The sequence below is a fragment of the Eschscholzia californica genome, unplaced genomic scaffold, assembly GCF_041429995.1.
Source record: "Eschscholzia californica isolate CP2 unplaced genomic scaffold, dmEscCali1.0.p SCAF_5, whole genome shotgun sequence".
In the NCBI taxonomy this organism is placed as follows: Eukaryota; Viridiplantae; Streptophyta; class Magnoliopsida; order Ranunculales; family Papaveraceae; genus Eschscholzia; species Eschscholzia californica.
The window spans coordinates 1,607,125-1,627,534 of NW_028238472.1; the positions used below are offsets into that span (position 1 = coordinate 1,607,125).

Here is a 20,410-nt window from a genome sequence, read left to right on the forward strand (position 1 = left end):
TTGAATTGGTAGATGCAAGTTTCTTTCTTTATTATTATCCCATCCCATATGGACCACATAACTTGTCCTCACTCATCAAAAGGTTTATTCCTCTCATGAATTATCCCAATCAAACAGTTAAAGTCACCCTTCACTTTAACTTTAGGGTTCTATCCAGTAGTAATGTCTGAGTTTGGTCTCAATTGAAGCCCTAAAATATCATCAAAGTTAATTTTCCCAAAGTGCCGGTAGCCCGGTCGGACTTTTAGTATCCGTAGCCCGCAACGACTTGGATTTCGAAGCCATAACCATTAAGCCCGACACTGTGTCTCGCCGCCCCGCCTATCTTTAACGGTGGGTGCCAGGGTGGGTACTATCTTGTTCGAGGTGCCCATATACCGTAAAGGTCTCAAGCAAATTTGGTTGCAGGTTCACAAACTAATTTTTCTAATTTTCAATTGACTATTGTCCAAGAAATATTAACTAGTCGAGATCGATAGGGATGCGGGGGACCACTCCGAGTGCAACCTGTTTATTTCATTGGGCCAATGGGGTCAACTCCGTCTCTAGGTGCCCATGTGTTCTAACTGACTCGGGTGTCCATGACGGCTTTCGTATTTCCGTATATATATGGAGGCATTGTCGTATAGTACTCAAATGAAGCAAGATTTATTACTTGAAAGTTGAAAAGTACATAATGAATAAACTGGTTTTGCAACCTTAGTTATTTCATAGCCAAATCTCTCTCTGATATGTTTTATTATCGCTCGACGGATTTGCCGTATTCAGACCATAGGATGAAACTTCATTCTTTGCCATCTGCAGCACGAAGAGAGCCGAGTTGAACAGGTGCCTGTGTACCCACAACTTTGGATGATCCATAAACTGAGAGATCAATCCCTTGGTTCTTCTCTTTCTCAATCTGTTCTTTGATCCAAAAGTATGTGAACCTAAGCCCATCCTGCAAAAAGCCCAAAAGTTAGCAACTTTTCTAAGTTCTAAAAGGCAAAATTCGAGCTACTTTTCTCCAAGTTATCGTACCTTCAATCTCATGGTTGGGGCCCAACCAAGCTTCTCCTTAATGAGTGTATTATCCGAGTTTCGACCCCTCACACCCTCAGGTCCAGGAATATGATGGATCGGGAGGTTCTTGTTTTCGAACCCTAGAACAATCTCAGCCATCTCGTTCATGCTCACCATTTCATCACTTCCAATGTTCACGGGCTCTCGGAAGTCTGATTTAGTCAACCTTAACACAAGAGTTTTGATATATAAAGAGAAAATCAATGAGTTCACTCTATTATAAACGTTCCAAAGGATTATATTATGGCGAATTTAACACGTTAATTTTGTGAGCAACGATTATATACCTTAGGACACCTTCGACACATTCGTCAATGAAGGTGAAGGAACGGGTTTGAAGCCCATCTCCCCACATTTCGAACTTATCGGTAGATGTTTGTGCCTTTCTACAGAAAGCAGCAGGGGCCTTCTCCCTTCCACCTATAGTTCCGCACATTCGAAAGAGAAACAGTACAATGTCAGATAGATGAAAAATAAAACAAAAACAAGGTAGATAATAGAGATCCTAAGTATATAATAAACTAGAAATAACGGCTAACCTTTCCAAGTACCGAAAGGGCCGTAAATGTTGTGGAATCGTCCGATTCTACATTCAATCCCAAAGTCCTTCGTGTAATGCTTGCACAACTCTTCAGTTGCAAGCTTCTCAAGACCATAAGCATCTTGAGGCTACAAATGTGAAACAACAGATTATGTTATTTAAGATTCCAAACCAAACCAAACCGATCTAATCTAATCTTATCTCTATCTGTTAATTGTCTTTTTCGCTCTCTGCATCAATTTTTGGAAAGGATTGTATAAGAAAATACCTCAGCAGGCCAAGCATCGGCCTCCTTCAAGCTAACATTAGTCTCCAATTGCTTAAACTCAGGGTAGATGCAAGCACTAGAAGCATAGAAGAACCTGCAAACAATACCGAAAAGTAAGTTACCAAACTTGAGATCTCCCTTAGCCTATGTGGGACTATTCCCACAAGCACCCTCACAAAGTCATTAAAGCCTAACACGTGTTTTCGGACGACGTGAAATTTGTGCACCATTTGGGTCTCTTACGGGCAAACCTAGCTCAAATACCATCTTAGGTTTGCAGACATCTAACTCAAAACCAATTGACGCAGTAACTAGCTAGAGACACCTTAGATATTATATTCCTAGTCGTGAGACTTCCTCTGGTCCGTGTGGGAGTATCCTCACAATTAGAACCAAGACCTTGTTTCCGAGATAATCACTAAGTCAAATATTGATAAGGGTTTCTTGAACATGAAAATCGAATGGGTATAAAGATGAACAAACCTCTTGACACCATTAATCCTAGCAGCTTCAAGCATATTGAAACTAATCATAGTATTGTTATACATAATAACAGAATGATTAGATTGAATGAAACCCATTCCTCCCATATCAGCAGCAAGATTGAAAACATGATCAACTTCTGAAGTAACCTTCAAGCAATTATCCATAACTCTAAGATCAACAAGGTGGAATTCATGACAGAACATATCTTCGGTCATGTGTTCGTTTTTCTTCCAATCGGAAGCGATAATGTAATGACCTTCATTCTTTAATCGACGAGCAATGTGAGAAGCGATAAACCCACCCGCTCCTGTTATCGATATCTTGAGCTTTTCGCTTGGCCAGTAAGGTTCTCTTACTAACTCTGCGTATGTGTATTCACCATAATCAGCATTAGTACTCCCCATTCTGCAACAACGTAGTAAGTTATAAGCACTGAGGATATATATATATAGATGAGCTTCTTTGCAATGTTATATTATATAACCACAATCTCAAGATCCATGAAATCCAGAAGATATAATGAATTCAGGGGAAAAAATTGGATTCCAAAATAACACTTTAAGCTACTCTAAATCATAAATTGAGCACAACCCACAACTTAAAATCAAATAAATTACAGATTAAACCCAGAAAAAAGCAATCTTGGTAACGAAATCAATAACTGAAATCACCATTATAATCACAGAAAAAAGGGGAAAAACAGAGTGAGAAAACAAAATCCAAATCCCAAAAGAGAAACCCTTGAAAGAGGTAGAAATTTACCTGAAAAGAAGTTGAATTCGGAGGTAGAAGGAAGAAATTTGAGAAGTGAAGGGAAGAAGAAGGAACTTTGAATAGATCTCTAGTTTACCTCTCTGTTCTATTTATAGACTTGTTAGAACGCCATTAAAACGACCTCTATTTCCGATTCCTATTCCAATTCCAAGTGAAAAACGTTATTGTAAGGTATAACTAGGATTTACCCTAGTTTAGTACTCCCATCATTAACCTCCTTTAGATATTGTATCCTCGAGTCACATAAACAATATTAGTAATTTGATCTAACAAATTTGATTGGAATCCAAAATTTGACCCACTTGTAATTAGGTCAATAAAATCAAGGGTTTTTTGAGCTTACCCCCTCAAAATTAATAGGTAATTGAGTTTACCTCCTTCAGTAATTGGTAATTGAGCTTACCCCTTGAATTTAGATTTTTTGTCAAAACTACTAAGGATATGTTTGGTATGTGAATATAAAATCAGAAAGTAAATACTATATAAATAAAATCAATCTTTACTAATCATATTCCTGACCAAATCAAACAATAAAATGAGGTAGAATCCCTAATATGAATCATATTGAAGAATAGTTGTTCTTGTTAGTGGCAATTATTTCACATACGCCAAAAATAGCCTTTGTGTTTTTGTCAATAATAGTAAGTCCAAACATGGGTGATGCTATGCCCAACCAATATCCCGGCCGAATCCCGACCAAGATACTCTCACCAGATCATGCCCGTCCAAGTACCCCAGTCAGGATTCGATCGGGATATTAGTCGTGCATAGCACCATTTTTTAAAACAAACTGGCCTCTATGACTCCATGGTATTGTTCATTTTTAAACTAGAATTTGAAATATGATTTGATGTCTGAGCTGATTCGAGTCAACTTTCAAAATAATTGTTTTACTCGCCTACATAGTTGTTTTGAATTGATTTTGAGCACATTAGGCAGATAGTTTAAATTTACACGAGTCAGATAACTATAAATTTAAGCTGAGAAAAAAGAACACGACACCGCCACCTGAGTGACTTATGTAAGTGAACAAAGATTAGAGTTGTTCAAGTCTGAACCAATGTTACTCAGATTGGCTCGAATGCCAAACAGTCGTTTAGGTAACGTTTGGTTTAATAACTGAATCAAACCACGAAAGGAATTGGTGCATATCAAAATATCCAACAACGAATCATTCCGTAATCGAACCATTTACAGACCTAGAAAAGATTATCCATTTAAAGTGGCTATACGTTGGTGTTTTGTCCACCCACGTTATTAGATGTGGTCAAGAAAACTGGTTGTGTTACATGTCATAATCGGGCAAAAGAAGGCCGTGAATTTGTGGGACACAGTTCCATGAAATTATTGTATGGGCAACCACCACAAAGCGACAAAAAAGTGGCCAATCGCACGGAAAAAATAATTTGAGTGGATAAGCACTTATTTTATTACTGACTTATAAATTATTATTGACTTATAAGTGATTTCTTTGGATTTGAATGCTAGTAAAGTATTTGATAGAAAGATACAACAAGTTGTTGATTCTAAGTTAAAAATTGTATGATTCACTTTTGTTAAAAATAATCTGTTCCTGACTGGGTTGTTCAATTTAAGAGTTCCGATTGGCTGATTATAAATACAAAAAAATAAATTATGGTTCAATATTTGATATCGCAACAGCGGAAATATAGATAAATACCTTACTGCTTCTATATATGTACTTACAAGTTTAGATGGTTTCTTTAGAGCATTCAAGTTGAGTAAGCAGATCATATCCATTAAGTACTTTTCAAATATACATTACAAATTAAATTTCATATCGTCGATTGGGGGTTGCACGGTAGAGAAATGTATTTATCTCTATCATTTTTTTTTTTTTTGTTAAGGATTATCTCTATCATTTTGGGTTTTCTTTGTTGAAAAATCTATCATTCTAGTTAAACATATGATGTTATTTTATTTTGTCTACTTAAAAAGTGGCATGGGAAAGACAACTTTATAATAGAAAAATAGTGGTCCTTAAAGTTTGGAGGATATTAGCTAGTTTATTAGGTTTCTAACTACCACATGTTTCATTCAGGTGTTGGGCAAGAGAGCCTATCAACATTAGGCATATTCATGTTTATATAGTAATATTTGTGCAGGTTTTAACATGGGTTTAATTTATAAAGAAGATTCTACTTTGTAATATTTTTAAATGGATAACATTACTGTCTTATATTTAGAGCAAATCTCATTCGTGATTTCACACGCATGTAATACTCAAGCACAAGGCATCTCTGATTTATGCAGAAATCTGTGGTGGCCTGCTAGGGAATTTAATTTGTGCATATAAGAACAATTTATATACTTACAACTTGTGTCATTAGTTTAGATCAGATTATAATGAAATGATGTTCGACTCAATCAGATAGATCAATTCAAATTCAAATTAATTGACAAGACATCCTAGGTGTTGGACTTTTTTAAATTGTCTTACCACAAGTGTTGGTTCACAATGGGTATGGTTGGAGAATCTCTCTCAATTTTGCAATCTACACTTTTGTTTTAGTATGTTAGGCTCTCTACTTTCAAGTAGTTAGATGATGTATCTATTACTTTTAGAGCTGTGTCATATTTTCTTTCCTTCATTGTTGGAGATTTCTTCAATCTTCTGCCATCCTAATTGTCAAATGTTTTTTTCGTATATCAGTTTATGGTGGTTTCTATTAGAACAATAAAAATGGACGCGAACATTTAGAAAAATTTCATGTTAGAGTTAGATTATGACGTTCATGAAGTAATAAAAAATGTCACAATATGATCCACGTTTTTAAGTACTAGATTCTTTAAAAGCTAACTAAATTAAAGTACACATACAAATTTCAATTTAAAGAATAAACCTTAATTAAGATTGAAGTAAATGAATAAGTAACCATATAAGTTATCCACCTAACACCTATTTCGAGCAACATATTTAGAAGAAGGAAGTATTCGTCTCCGAAAGAACAAGATCATATGGTTGCAAAGTGCAAACCTAAGACAAGAACAAAGAGAAGTTGATATTATTTCAACATCCGATAAGGTGGAAATTTGAGAAACTATAACCGTGTTTGTTTTTTCTCTGAGTCACATATGAAATATGAGATAGAGAAATCAATACAATTATGAAAGAAGGACGAACTTTAACTTGTTATTATATAAAATATAAGACTTTTATTTGGAACTCATGTTATGGAGCATAAAAATCAAGTGAATTTCAAGTGAACTTTTCAAAGAATGTTTCTATCAATGATCGGGTTGTTTTGTTTTCAGACGCCTCTTTTAGTATGTGATTTTGTATTGTAAGACCCTTGTGATGGACCTTCTCTGATTTTAATTTTTTACCATAGTAAAAATCTCTTTTTTGGATGAGAAAATGAAATTCAATTGTCATAAATCTCATACCAAATGGTGTCTGATTAATGTGAATGGATTATGAATTATGTTTCTAAAAGACTCGCGTTCTATGAGAAGAATCATAAGTCCACACGGGGAGTGAGTTGCGTTTTTTTTTTTTCCTTTTAGAATCCCCAATCATATGATTACGAACTATTATCATATTCTTTATCAAATCGAACAATATAGTGATATGTTGCAATTAGTCCAAATTCATTCTCTACCTATCTTATTTTTTTAACCTCCTAAACAATAGTAGAAGATAGGGCACCCAACATGGACCTAAGGGGGAAAGAGAGTGGAGTCATTTTACCCCCACACACTCACTCTCACTTATAGAGAGAGAGAGAGAGAGAGAAGAGAACAATAAGAAATGGAAATCTCTCTTTCTCTATCCCCAAATTCAATTCCAAGAACTTCACCTACTCAATCAATTTCTTCCCACAATTCTATTTTCTTCAACAATGGCACAAAATCTCTTTTACTGAAGAAGAAGAAGAATCCCAATACTAATTGCTTGATTCTGAGCAGAAATAGAAGTGGAAGAGGCTTCAATTGTCGATGTTTGTTTGGTTTAGGTGTTCCTGAGCTCGCTGTTATTGCTGGTGTTGCAGTTTTACTTTTTGGTCCTAATAAATTGCCGGATGTTGGTCGGAGTCTTGGAAAAACCATCAAAGGGTTTCAACAGGTTTGTTGATTTCATTTGGTTTACTACTTTTACTTTAATTTGATTTTTGGTAATTGGGGTTTTACCATTTCTAGGGTTTGAAAAATTCTAGGATTTAGATGTTTTGGTGGTTAGTTGAATGAATTCAAATCAAGTTTGAAGAGAAACCCTAAAATGAGCATAAATTTAGAGTCTTTGGGTTAATTCATTAATGTAATAGTGCCACATTGCTCATGAGAGTGTCCGGTGTCTGGGTTATGCGTGTACGCTTGAGGTTAGTAATTACCGATGCCTCCTGTAAGGAACAAAACCTCACACTATGGTTGGTGGTGGCTAAAGGAGGACAATATCGCCGTGTGGGGGTCCATGGTGTCGCTGGGTACGCTGAAGGTCAGGCGAATCGTGTGTCTTCGCCTAACCGAGCCCTTTTGGATGGGCTCGTGAAGCTTCACCGAGAACAAAACCCCGTACTTGTAGGCTTAGCCGGAGTTGGCAAAAGCAGGGACAATATCGGCAACTGCTAAGGGTTGGGGCGCCACAATTAACTTGATGGGTTTTATACTATTATTGGATTAGATAGGGTAGGTTCAAGCTGTTTTCATGGTTAATTTAATCTAGAAATGCCCCATAGAAGGTAAAGGAAAGTAATGATAGGTTTTTCTTTGTTTCCTTGAAATGGGCGGTTGGCTATAGCTTCATTTTATGTCTATATGTATACATACTAGGCATACGATATGTCTTTCGGGCATAGAGAATGCTTTTTAACGCGTTACAAAGTGGTCGAGGAAAGGCAAAGTTTGCGCCTTGCGGGCACAAGTAATGCCGTGAACCGTGTGAGGGGGTGGAACATTACAAGTGTACGCCGAGTTATTCGAGTCTACTAATCTAATGTAAGTAGAACACATACCTCGTGTTATCGGAGTTAAATTAAGACAACTCTTTTCGGGTTATGCTATAAAGAAAGACATGTCTCTTGGTCCTCTCAATGGTGAAAGCTTCTATATAACCTACCTGACTTGGCTGAATCCTGTTCCTCGAATGTGATCATACATAACAATATTTTGTACAAATTTACAGCTAACTAGGAAATAACGCACTGGTTATTTGGTTTGTTGTTCACAGGCAGCGAAGGAATTCGAGACAGAGTTGAAACAAGAACCCCAACCTGAACCCGTCCGGGAAGAACCACCACCTGCAGAAAAACCTACAACAACCATTGAAGAGAAGAAACAAGATACCAAGATAGCTAGGGAAGATAAGAGTTCGTGACATTATCCGAGTACATCTATTTTTAAATCGCATGCTGGTTCTCTGTCGCCTAACTCTGGCTTTCATTTTATGTTATCTTAGTTTTTTCCTCGATTTTCAGGCTATTCAGTGTTGTATAACATTTTCTTTTTTGTTCCATTGACAATGTGTCTATGTTCATAGTATTGAAGCTTATTCAGAGGTGTCTTTTTTGTTTAATTCAAATTGGTGTTTGGGTTTCATTTTTTATTGTGTTCATCAGAGAAATACTAGGATGGCACTTTTATGCAAGTAAATTCAATGTGGACGGTCTACATCAAAATCTCATAGAATAATATTTTTATTCACATTTGTACCAAGATCATGGTCGACGTTTGGTCCACTCGTTAATCGTTATACACGTACAATTATTCACATGATGGTAGAGATGTACTTCTATTACAAACGAAAGAAATATAACGGGAGTGCTATGTGCCAATACTGAAACATAACGGGATTCAAAGTTTGACTAGGATCTTTACCTGAATGAGTCAAACAAGTCATGAATTAAAATAAATTTTTTTTTGTACACTTGGCATTTCTCTAAACAAAATAAGAAAGTAGTTAGTCCGTCACCAAAGTAACATTTACCGTCGTCGTTTTGGCGATAGTTATATTAGTACGTTTTGTTCGGCGATGATTGAGATTTTTGGTGACGGTTTGCAGATAATTGTGGTGACAGCTAATTCTCTCACTTTCACGTCATTTCAGCGTCGCTTTTACCTTATGGACGAGTGATGACATTTTTATTATCTTTTCAGTGACGCTTTTAGTCCTTTGGGATACTTTCAGCAACCATTTCTTAATTGGGTTTTGAGGAATCAAAACCCTAATCTTAAGTTTTGAATGTCATGACCACCATTATCATCATCATCTTCTTGAATCTGTTCAATTTCAATTTCAAACACTTGGTGGGTCTTCTTACAGACCTCTTCCTAGACCAGCAATAACATCAGGAGGAGCAATTACTGTAAACCCTAAACTCTCTCTCTCTCTCTCTCTCTCTCTCTTTCAGCTGATTCAATGATTCCCCACAGTTTATAGAGGAATCCCCAAAACCCTAATTTCAAACAGAATCAAATTGGGGATTGGGATGCAAGATGGGTTGAATCTATGTCTAATTCACCATGGGTAAGCTCTCAACTGGTAAAACTATGAACTTTGATTCATGCTAATGAAGAATAACATGAACTTTTGAGCTTATTCTACATAACAAGTTTATAGTTATAGAATCTACCCATGTTTGGTTATAGTTTTTCAAAATGTCTTTTCTCATCTGTATCAAAATCCATGAAAACAAGCTGGGATCCGACTGTATCTCTCACGCTCGGTCACCCAACCCTCGTGCTACTCGAGAAGTGCAGAGGAGGAAGAGAACAATTCAAACAAATTTTAGCTCAAATGATAAGGATTCACCTTGTCACGGAAACTTTTCCGATGAGTAGGCTTCTTGTCTTCTCAGCCGTCTCGTATCCTGAAAACTTAGACATGGCTATACTCCTTTTCAATCACTACACACCAAAACCAAATCTCTTCATTTACAATACAATGATCTCTGCTTTATCTTTCTCATCAGGCCAAGCATTTCCGATCTACGATTCAATGCTTCACTCTTTCGTTTCTCCCAATGAACGAACTTTCCTTTCCCTCGTCAAAGCCTCCGAAAAACTGTCCGAGGGGAAGCAAATCCATAGCCATTCGATCGTTACAGGATTCTCGTCTAATGATTATGTGCAGAATTCACTTATCAAAATGTACTCAGGGTATGATGACATGGGTATTGCACATCAGGTGTTTCAACATATGACCGAGCGAGATGCTGTTTCGTTCAATATCATGATTACTGGGTATGCTAGAAAAGGCTCTAGCTTGATAGCTTTAGATTTGTTCTCTGAAATGGTAAGCACTGGCCTCAACCCAGACGAGTTCACGATAGTGGGTCTTCTCATGGCCTGTGGTAGGTTACGAAATATAGTTAAAGGAAACTCGGTTTATGCATGGATTGTCCGGAGAAACTTGTTCTGTGGTTTGAATTCAATACTAGGTAACGCTATTCTTGATATGTATGTCAAATGTGAGAAACTAGATCTTGCTCGAAGGATTTTTGATGCGTTTTCGGAGAAGGATAAAGTTTCATGGAACACCATGATTGCAGGATACGCAAAAGTTGGAGAGTTGGAAAGCGCTCGTGCTCTTTTTGATGAAATGGGTAGTAGAGATCACGTTTCTTGGAATTCTCTTATTGCTGGATACTCGCACAGAGGTGACTGGCCAACTCTGATGAATTTATTTAAAGATATGATTTCGATGAATGTCGTACCAGACAAGGTCACAGTCGTTAGCTTGGTTTCTGCTGCTTCTGAAATGGGAAATCTGAATCAAGGGAGATGGATTCATGGGTGGGTAGTAAGAAACGAGATGAAATTCGATGCGTTTTTGGGTTCAGCTTTCATAGACATGTATTGCAAATGTGGGAGCATCGAAACGGGTCTGAAAATTTTCAACACGGTTACTACTGAGAAAGACGTCACATTGTGGACGGCGATGATTGCCGGTTTGGCTTTTCACGGTTATGGTAACAGAGCTATGGAACTTTTCTGGTCGATGCAAGAAAATCTTACGCCTAATCAAGTAACTTTCATTGCCGTTCTTACTGCTTGTAGTCATAGCGGAATGGTAGATCAGGGGATCGAAATTTTCAAAAGTATGAAAGAAATTTACGGGGTTGAACCGAGAGTAGAGCATTACGGGTGTCTGGTTGATCTTTTGGCTCGTGCAGGTAGGCTTTCTGAGGCAAAAAATGTGATCGATAAGATGCCAATGAAACCGAGTAGGTCTATCTGGGGAGCAATGCTGAATTCTAGTAAAGCATATGGAAATGTGGAATTGGCCGAGTTTGCTTCGAAAGAACTTTTGAAACTGGAGCCAGAGAGAGAAGGTGGATATGTTCTGTTATCCAACACTTACGCTGCCGATGGGAGATGGAAGCACTCAAACAAAATCAGAGAAATTATGGAAAGCAACGGTGTGAAGAAAGTAGCTGGTTGTAGTGGTTTGGTTGTTGATGGAGTTCTTCATGAGTTCGTTGCTGCAGATAATCGTCACCCGAGAAAGCTCGAAATCTATTCTATAGTAGATTTTCTGAAGAGAGAGATGAAGCCGAGTTTGAGTAGATCTTCCTCTGACAGTCTGCAACATTTGCTTGTAGATGTGAACTGAAGTTTCCTTTGCTCCTTTAGCACATAAGCACCTCCCAAGCTTGAGAAACTACTACTGCCAATTTTTTTTCGCGGAAAAGTATATCTGCACGACCCAGATCCCCGACCTGGGACCTAAGCCAGACGCCTAACCAGGGCCGAAATCAGATGCCCGGCCTGGGTCAGAATACAGATCCAATGGTTCTTGTGGCGAGTTAACATAACAAACTGCCTGATTGCTAAGAACTATTTCTTCGGGCCGAGTCGTGGGGCAGAAAAGAGGAAAAAAATAAACTGTCTGGTCGGTAGCCGAATAGTGTTCGGGTCTGAGGTCGGGCATCTGGCTGCATATAATAGATATCCGAGAACTATAAATCTATTGCATTTTGGACTACTTGCATACTCGTCAAACTGAGGTTTGTTTTTGTTCCTTCAGATCACAAGCAATTAAGCATCTTCTGGTCGTCTTAATATAAATCACCTCCTATTCTCGTTCACCCAGACGTGTATTTATCTAAGCAAAACAAGAAATAGGTCGAGTTTTAATGGAGTTCTCCAAGCTGTCAAGGAAGGAGGCTGGAGTTCTCCAAGCTGTCAAGGAAGGACAATGCTGGAGTTCGATCGAATCGCTTTTTGGAGGTTTCATGAGAAGACTTTTGTTGGGTTCTTTTTTCTCAGTGAAAATACAAAATCTAAGATCTGTTGACATTTTTGAACACCTTAGTGATTCCAGCATTCTTCATCATAATCACCATTATTATCATTCAAAAACCCTAATTCAACCACATATGGTTTTTACAACTTATAGAAAGTAAAAAAGAAAAAGCAGACAAACACCCAAATAATCTCCAAATAGTTTGAATAAGAAAAGCAGATTAACTAGTTTTCAAGTGCCAGAGAAGAAAATTATAAGGTGGAAGCGCTTACAATGGCACCACAGGTATACCTTAATCGGAGAAGCGAAAGATGCAGGTTTCGTCGAACACAATCTGCGACTAATCTTATTCTGCCATGAACAACTTCGACATCTGCATTTCCGTTCAGCTCCACAGTTTTAACTACTCTTTGCTTAGTCGCTTCCCAATCTTCCAATTGAAACCAGCAAGCTCGACCACCATGGCTTCCCTCCATTCCGAGAAAAGAGACCCAAGGTTTTTCGCCAAATGAATACCTCAGTTTCACAGAAACAGAGTAGGGTAACCATTCTACGCCAAAATCAGAGTTTATGTTGGGCATATGAACAGGATCAAGAACAACAACCAGGGTAAAATCCACCAAATTATGATGCCGATCATAGTGGATATTGCTTTCCCATTCTGAGTTATCATCAGTGTTCTGGAGAACTAACTCGACCCGAGGCTTCAGTCCAGGAGCTACTTGTTTGACTTCTGCCTCCGTGAATCTCTTTTTCCAAGCTATTAGTTCCAAGAATTCTTCAATAACAGAAACGGGTAGAGTGAGAAGAGTCATAAATGAAGGAACTTTGTAGGCATCGAATGGATAGGTGGCGACACGCCTATTGAAATAGTCACACAGTCGGGCATAAGGCGAAGCCTCTTCAGGAGAAACATTCATCGTGCCACCTTGTTTGCCAGATTTCCACTTAACAACAAAATGAACATCAGCTTTAGTAAGAGCAAACCGGAAAGTCGTTAAACCAACTGCTTCGATTCTGATCAAAGCCTCTTCTGCCATCTTATCAACGTCTGGTTTCACATCAAGAAGCATTCTAATAGCAAAAAACTTGGCATTTGAAAGTTTTTCGAGATCTCCAACTAATTTGCTAATGCTATTAGGCTCAAGAGTTCTATAACTTAAAACAACACCATCTGGAACACAATCAATGTGCCAATCGGACGCAGTGTCAACACGAATATCGCGACCCCAAAGTGTATTTTGACTTCCATTCTGAAGTTCATGCAAATCTCCATAATAACGATCATCTATTTTGACATCCCAGGACATGCTTCCAGGTCTGCCCAACCTTAAACATATAACGTCCCATTCTTGAGCAGATAAAAGTCGGAAATATATGCCCAAACCATCTTCATTTACAATTTGAATATCAGGATCATCCAACTGCTTACTCAAACAAGTGTGCTTGATACGAATAGTACAATGTCTGACCACATTTAGAAGAAGTGTAACATATATACCATAAGGTGCATTCCCTTTATTTGCTTCTACTAGAAGTTTTTCATACGTATATACTTTAGGTTTACCCATACCAGCCGATGAACAGACTGTTTGTGAGGCTGAAGGAAAACGAGTATAGGGATCTGATATGTCTCTTCTCTTACAAACTGCTCCTCTGACATCTTCCTCTTCCATTGAGGCGATTTGGCTTAAATTATCAGACATAGAACGCTTTCGAGGATTACTATCATGTTTAGAAGGTCTTGAGCTACGATAAACTCCAGACTTTGGGGCTTGGCCTGAAAAGGAAATATTAGCAACAGGAAGGGAGAACAAAAAACAGATAGATAAAAAGGAAAGAGTAGGCCACACATATTTAAATTTTCAGAAAAAATATATTACCTAATGATTTTGCAGTCTCAAGCTTAAATACTTCATCGAAAAGAGATAAAGAACTTGATTGATGGGACCTCATAGTGTGTGAAGAAGGACCAAGACCCAAATAAGTACGAAGACGATGTTCTTGAGTCTGATTTGAACCCCCAACACTAAGATAACGAGTAAAGAGATCTTCCAATTCAAGAAGAGAGGGATTCACTTCATCTTCAAGCATTTGCGACTGATCAATGTCAATTACAGAAAGGGATTCTCCAACAGCACTATGCCGAGTATCCAGCAGCCTAAAAAGAGGTTTGAAGCCTTTGTCAAGTTCCAACAGCAAATAGTACAAGCTTCCACACCCGGGGAATTCCATAAGTAACGAATCTGATCCATTTAAAATGACGTTGGGTATCTTAACTGCTACCATATCCTGTTCGTACACCTGAAAAAATCAAACGTTAACATGTGAGTGACTACAGGGGACAACTTGCATCGACACTCATATTTGAAATAAGTACGTCGAAGAGCTGTATCTTATTTAACGTTAACTCGTTAAGTACTTAATATGTAATCAATTCTCTATGTTCGCTATCATGAACAGTACTTTTTCCTTTCAATAGAGAGATCAAGTGATTGGGTTTTAGAGTTTACTGCTTTGCCCGCTTATATATCTGGTTTCATCTTGGCTCTTTATGAAATTTCAACTCAACAATATTAACTAACTGCATTAGAAATATAACAAGTTTAAGTCGAACTATGATATCCACAGCTGTGAAGGGAGATCGTATATAAACTATAAAGTAGGAAAACGAGTTACCTGAAGACCTAAAAATCTCCCAATATTTGCAAATAAATGCAGAATGCTTTTGCGCCTCAGATTTATAAATACTTCAGCTGCTGTGGCACTTCCATGGTTTAATGCATCTTCATTGCCTCCATCTTCTTCTGTACCAGACTCCTATGATAACAACAAAAAACATGTTACTCAGAAGGCAGATTGGATCAAAACCATGCAGATATGCATTCTAAGGTAGTGTTTCCTTATTTCTCTTTAACAGAATCTACACGTCTGAATCTGAATCGTCTGACTGAACAAAATCAAAAATCTACTAGTACTCGTCATTCAAACAAGTCAAAAATCACGATTCAGCAAAACAAACATTTTGAAATCCAATTCAAGTCAATTTAGACCTCGAGTTGGATTTCGGACCTAACTTAGACAAAAGACAGACAGTACCTAAGATGAGGCATGCATCCTACAAGATCAAAGAGAACTTCACACAACAGGGAAGTAGATGGAGTATAAAGGTTTCTTGTTGAACTATGACTCGTGCAAGTTTTGTTCTAAAGAAATCAATGATTTTTTGATTTAATGATAAAACTCTATTTGCTTTTCGAATTACTAAAACAACAATAGTGAATGTATGCTATTCAATCCAGCAAAGTAGTAGATGATGTTTCTTAAACCAACCTTTTCAATTTTGACGTCAGATTTTTCACCATACCGCTGAAGGAAAATATCATTTGCAGTCTGAGAGATCTGACAGTTTCGCACTAGATTTTTATGGACTTCAAGTAGAGGGGTGTATCCAGTGGATGCCACAGCTTTGTTAAACAACTCCTGGAAAGCTGACTTTTGGGGATCAGCAGCTGGAGTGCTCGGAGGTTTCATATCAACTTTTGATAATTTCCCGACGAGAACTTCAATAGCAGCTTTCAGTATTGTAATCAAGTTTATAGGCTTGCTGCGATTTCTCGTGCTCGAAAAACAGGATTGAGCAGTTTGAGTGAAACAGGTGTATGTGGTATTGTGATGTGACAGAGTATACGCAAGTTGTTGATTGTGCTGAACCAATAGTTCCTGACATTGAGCATACAGAAAAGAAGTCAACAAGGTACAAGATAGAGAAAACATGTTTCATGTGACAGCTAGGCAGCGACCAGGTTTAGATTACCGAATGGCGCAAATTTTGCTGAATCTTGATCATAGAAAACGTATGGTAGATTTGATTCGTAAATCTTGAGACAGTTTTATATCTAATACATCACACAATATTACGTAAACTAAGTAAGGTGGTTCATATGCAATTTCATCCATTCTCATGGGATTTATATATTCGTTTCACGTTTCCTTCACTACAAGCTTTTATGATGGATCGAAAAATCAGAAGAGTTCAAAGAATCAATAGTGAAGAATATAACGTCAGTACAAGCTTTTAATTAAAAAGGAATACTGATTGAAAGAGTATCTTCACAAATCTAGGTTTTAGAGGTGATTTAAGAAACTTAAGGCTTAAAACTACTAAAATGTTAGTGGAAATGTAAGAAAATCCAAACGAAGATACAGATTCAATTTCTAAATTATCTGCTATTATTAGGGAATCACACAAAAATGAAAATATAATTTGGGGCTTCTTTTAAGAAAGAAGACAATAATGAAGAGAGAATAGTTTACCACTATTGAACACTTAATGTTCTGAGACAGCCAGAAGAGTGAAAATCCACGGCAAAAACTGACGCGAGGGAGGAGTTCAGTGAGATACAATTTAGGGTAACATACTATCATTATCTTTTTATACTGTACAAGGACAAAGGAGAAATACCCTAAATACCCCGATGTGAAATTAAACTTGAAAGGCAAAATTGATAACGCGTTAGATTTTTTTAGCAGTAGAGGAGACAAATCATGGGATTTGACTTAAATCCCACAACTGACCAATCCGATTCGCAAAAGAAAATAAATTCTAAGGCTCAACTGCAGCTCCATATGGGATCCAAATCAAAATCTTTACTCTTCGACTTAAACCACATGATTCGAAATCAATACATGTAGGCAAACTTTCCACAACAACGATATTCTCATAAGGTTATACATTCAAAAGTCAAAAGTGAACTACAATCTTCTGACTACAGACAAAGAAGAAGTTCCAAAACTTAGTAATCAGTTTCAGCTATTTACTCTTGGTGTTTATTTTGATAAGCCTCTTAACTTGGTTAAGGGATGCCCTTTGTTGGACTTTACGATTATTTAATCTAACTTGGACAATGTGGAATCATAAGAGCATCATATCATAGAAATTAGTAAGTATAACTGTAAAACATACCGGGTCTCTTCGCAAACGTCTATAGGAGAACTAACACCAGTTGTGGACTAAATTCAGAAGCTATTTGACAAGGGAGAGGTCTCTTGCTGGGATGATGGCCGGCTGATCAAACCCAAAATCTTTAGAGACAAAACCAATCATTAGTTCCCAACCATGCGGTGAGTCAATTCGAATCGGAATTGAGAAAATTCATCTATAACTCTTTAGTCGAAATACCAATGACTTTTTCTTTTGTTGATTTCTAATCTTTACCATGGACATCTAGGGGTAAAGCAGTGTTTCGGCGAGGGCCGCGAGAGCGTTACCAGATCGAGGCAAACTCTCTTCCGGCTCATATTGGTCATGGGTTGAGAAAGGGAATTGGATAGAATGGAAGAGTTCTACTCACTATCTAAAAAAAGACCCCCAATGAATATTCTATTTCGATTTGTTCATTCAATTACGTTATTACGGTTCCTACTTTGAATAAAAATTGTCACGCTATTACTACATTTCTCAAAAACTATCCTTCAATTAGTAGGTTTTGCTATACCTTTCCTACGCACTTAAAAAGATTGCATCTTTCAATATAGTGTCTCCCTACCTCATCAGGGCATTTGTACCCAACATCGTCTTAACAGAAAGGGCGATAACTAATGTCTAGATTTTACGCAACCGCGATTTCCCACAAAAGGAAACTCACCCTCTATTCTGTAATTGGTTCTTCTCTCAGGATAATATTCCAATATTCATTAAGCAATAACCTAGCTCTCTATAGTTCTAGATAAGTAAATGAATAAGAGTGTTCTTGAGTGCCCAATGCACCAAATTAGGTCAAATACTAAAAAAAAATCTAACAAACCAGCAACCAACTTACTAATTCGTCAATTTCAATAATAAAATGTGAAATCAAAACCATATATATTGAAAAAACACAAACCTGATAGCAGCATTTGAGAAGAAGATCAAGATGAAACCCTCATTATCCATTCTTGTCTATATACATCAGAAGTCTAATCTTCTCCTCGGAATCAAACTGTTGATAAGACTTTGATTGCTCCACCAAATCATTCAATAATTCATACGCATCTTTAGTAACTAGAGTAACCACCATTGATGCATCAACCGTTTGTTGCCCTAATTTCGCCATTTTTCTTCTCTTTTTTCCAATTTTTACCAGTTATGAGTTCTAATTCATAGGAGTCATAGACAAATCGAGATTCTGCTCTAACAAAATTCGCAATTCGAATTCGTCGGAGAAAGTAGAGAGAGAGAGAGGGAGAGGAAACCCTAGAAATTCCAATTTGGGCTTATTCTCATTTGAGGTGTATAATTGGGGTCAATTGGGATTAGCCCTAATTTAAGATTAGGGTGCACTAACTTGAGGTTAATCCATTTGTAGCCTATATAAGCAAAGTCATATGTTATGGTATAATTTTCTGTTTTGGCCTATGGTTTATATATATATATATATATATAGGATCGAACGAGTTTTATATATCTATCTATACTATGTATCGACAAGATGAAAGAAAGTAATCAACAAAATGTCAATACAGATGAGATTGCTCAAGAATACCTAACTATTATACAAGAGCAAATTCATCTTCATAACATTTTTCTCTTCTAACATTTTTCGGTTGGGTTACTCTCACACCTTTTATCGAGTACAATGATGTTAATCGAGCTTTAATGAGTTTTAGTATGCAATGTCAAACACTATCGCTTAGTTTTTTGCCAGTATTTGATAATGTTTGTATGATTTCTCTATTTATGCAAGAACAAGAACTTTATTTGAAGATTACTGAGGAGACCAACAAAATACTACTAATAGGTAGCAAGGGCAAAATGTTGTTTGTTATCATCTTCCCATTTTCTATTAGTTCTAATACGTTATCAAATTGGGATTCTTGCAAAATCTACACATATGATCTTAGAGCCCTTGCGAATGGACTTCCATTTTTAGAGATCAACAAATCGGAATCAAGTGATGTAGATGGTATGAATTATCAACTTATTGAGACAAACTTTCAAAAAAAAAAAAAAAAACTTATCGAGACAAAGAGTAATTTTAAAGGTCCCTCCTCAAAGTATTAATGGCGTCCCTCTAAAGGCAAATTTTACTATTTTAGAGTCAGTCCGTGAAGGAAAGGGGCGCCAATAAGAGTTTAAAGACGGGCCTTTAAACTTGGCCAAAGAAAATATCATATGGCGGGAAATCATGTTCATGAATAAATTGTTTTTCAAATAAACAAAGTATTTTATTCCTCCTTAAAATTTGATTTTAGTTATGAAGGGAAATTTTGATTTTGAGATCCAATCTAGGGTTTTCAACAATGGGTAGTAGTCCATAGAATGTTTGTTGCATGTATTGTTCCCATAGTTGTGTTTGCCTCAAGTTAATGGTAAAGCTAATCGATCTTGTCTATTAACCGTTCGATAAAATGTCAAAAAGAACTTCAATTCCTTAGCTACCATGAGTTCTGGGCATTCAGAGATTAATGTAGTTCGAGACATCATTTTCTCTCTGGAATAGAAAACGTAGACAACATTGTGTGGTACTGGATGTATGGATGGTGATTTCATCATTGACGATTGCATGGATGGTGATTTCATCATCGACGACTGTGGGTTCTATTCTTTCATCTATTTCAACTGCCTTGTTTCCTTTTCACATTTCTGAACGACTAGCCTTGCTCTGATACAAGTTGTTAGGAAAAATAACCTAATTAACTTGTTCAGGAATATAAAGATAAAAGATGCGGAAGTAAAATTAGAGACACCAAGATAATTTAACTTGGCAAAAAATCCCTCCAAGATAGAAGGTAAAAAATCACGGGACCTAGTCCAGAAATCTTCCACTATGATGATAGTAATGGGTTATACAATTCTTCCCAAAAGCAATAGGGGATTAACCAATTCTTCAAGATGTGTAGAAACACTCTTGGATAACAACTCTTCCCTAAACAAATAGAGGATTAACCAACTCTTCAAGATGTGTGGAACCACTCTTGGATAACAACCCTTCCCTAAACAAACAGAGGATTAACCAATTCTTCACCAAACCTATGGTGGATAAACCAAACAAGAAAGGAGATACAAAGATTTCTTACTCCTTAGGATTTGAAC

At 37.1% G+C, this 20,410-nt stretch overlaps 4 protein-coding genes across 6 annotated transcripts; 2 read left to right on the forward strand and 2 right to left on the reverse strand.

Moving 5' to 3' along the window:
- Positions 1-626: 626 nt before the first annotated feature.
- On the reverse strand, positions 627-3,412 carry LOC147536058 (GDP-mannose 3,5-epimerase 1-like). The gene is made up of 7 exons (XM_086641827.1): positions 3,120-3,412; positions 2,355-2,762; positions 1,872-1,965; positions 1,602-1,731; positions 1,350-1,482; positions 1,021-1,228; positions 627-940 (listed from the first exon to the last, which is right to left on the reverse strand). The coding sequence occupies exons 2-7, from the start codon at positions 2,759-2,761 to the stop codon at positions 785-787; spliced, it is 1,128 nt and encodes a 375-aa protein (XP_086497953.1). The 5' UTR covers position 2,762; positions 3,120-3,412; the 3' UTR covers positions 627-784.
- A 3,357-nt stretch (positions 3,413-6,769) lies between these two features.
- On the forward strand, positions 6,770-8,687 carry LOC147536059 (Bacterial sec-independent translocation protein mttA/Hcf106). The gene is made up of 2 exons (XM_086639865.1): positions 6,770-7,218; positions 8,320-8,687. Exons 1-2 carry the CDS (start codon positions 6,904-6,906, stop codon positions 8,464-8,466), a joined length of 462 nt encoding a protein of 153 aa, XP_086495991.1. The 5' UTR covers positions 6,770-6,903; the 3' UTR covers positions 8,467-8,687.
- Positions 8,688-9,268: 581 nt separating this feature from the next.
- Positions 9,269-12,452, forward strand: LOC147536060 (Tetratricopeptide repeat (TPR)-like superfamily protein). Its single transcript, XM_086639869.1, has 2 exons — positions 9,269-9,615; positions 10,061-12,452. The coding sequence occupies exons 1-2, from the start codon at positions 9,612-9,614 to the stop codon at positions 11,701-11,703; spliced, it is 1,647 nt and encodes a 548-aa protein (XP_086495995.1). The 5' UTR covers positions 9,269-9,611; the 3' UTR covers positions 11,704-12,452.
- On the reverse strand, positions 12,406-18,943 carry LOC147536061 (mediator of RNA polymerase II transcription subunit 14-like). 3 transcript variants are annotated; one of them, XM_086639868.1, is made up of 6 exons: positions 18,222-18,612; positions 17,303-17,421; positions 15,670-16,059; positions 15,016-15,156; positions 14,220-14,640; positions 12,406-14,116 (listed from the first exon to the last, which is right to left on the reverse strand). In XM_086639868.1, the coding sequence occupies exons 3-6, from the start codon at positions 15,868-15,870 to the stop codon at positions 12,588-12,590; spliced, it is 2,292 nt and encodes a 763-aa protein (XP_086495994.1). In that variant the 5' UTR covers positions 15,871-16,059; positions 17,303-17,421; positions 18,222-18,612; the 3' UTR covers positions 12,406-12,587. The 3 variants fall into 3 exon arrangements, with proteins under 3 accessions (XP_086495994.1, XP_086495993.1, XP_086495992.1); XM_086639867.1 differs by lacking the exon at positions 17,303-17,421 and having other exon boundaries at positions 18,222-18,943; XM_086639866.1 differs by lacking the exons at positions 17,303-17,421; positions 18,222-18,612 and having other exon boundaries at positions 15,670-16,218.
- Between the last annotated feature and the right edge of the window lie 1,467 nt (positions 18,944-20,410).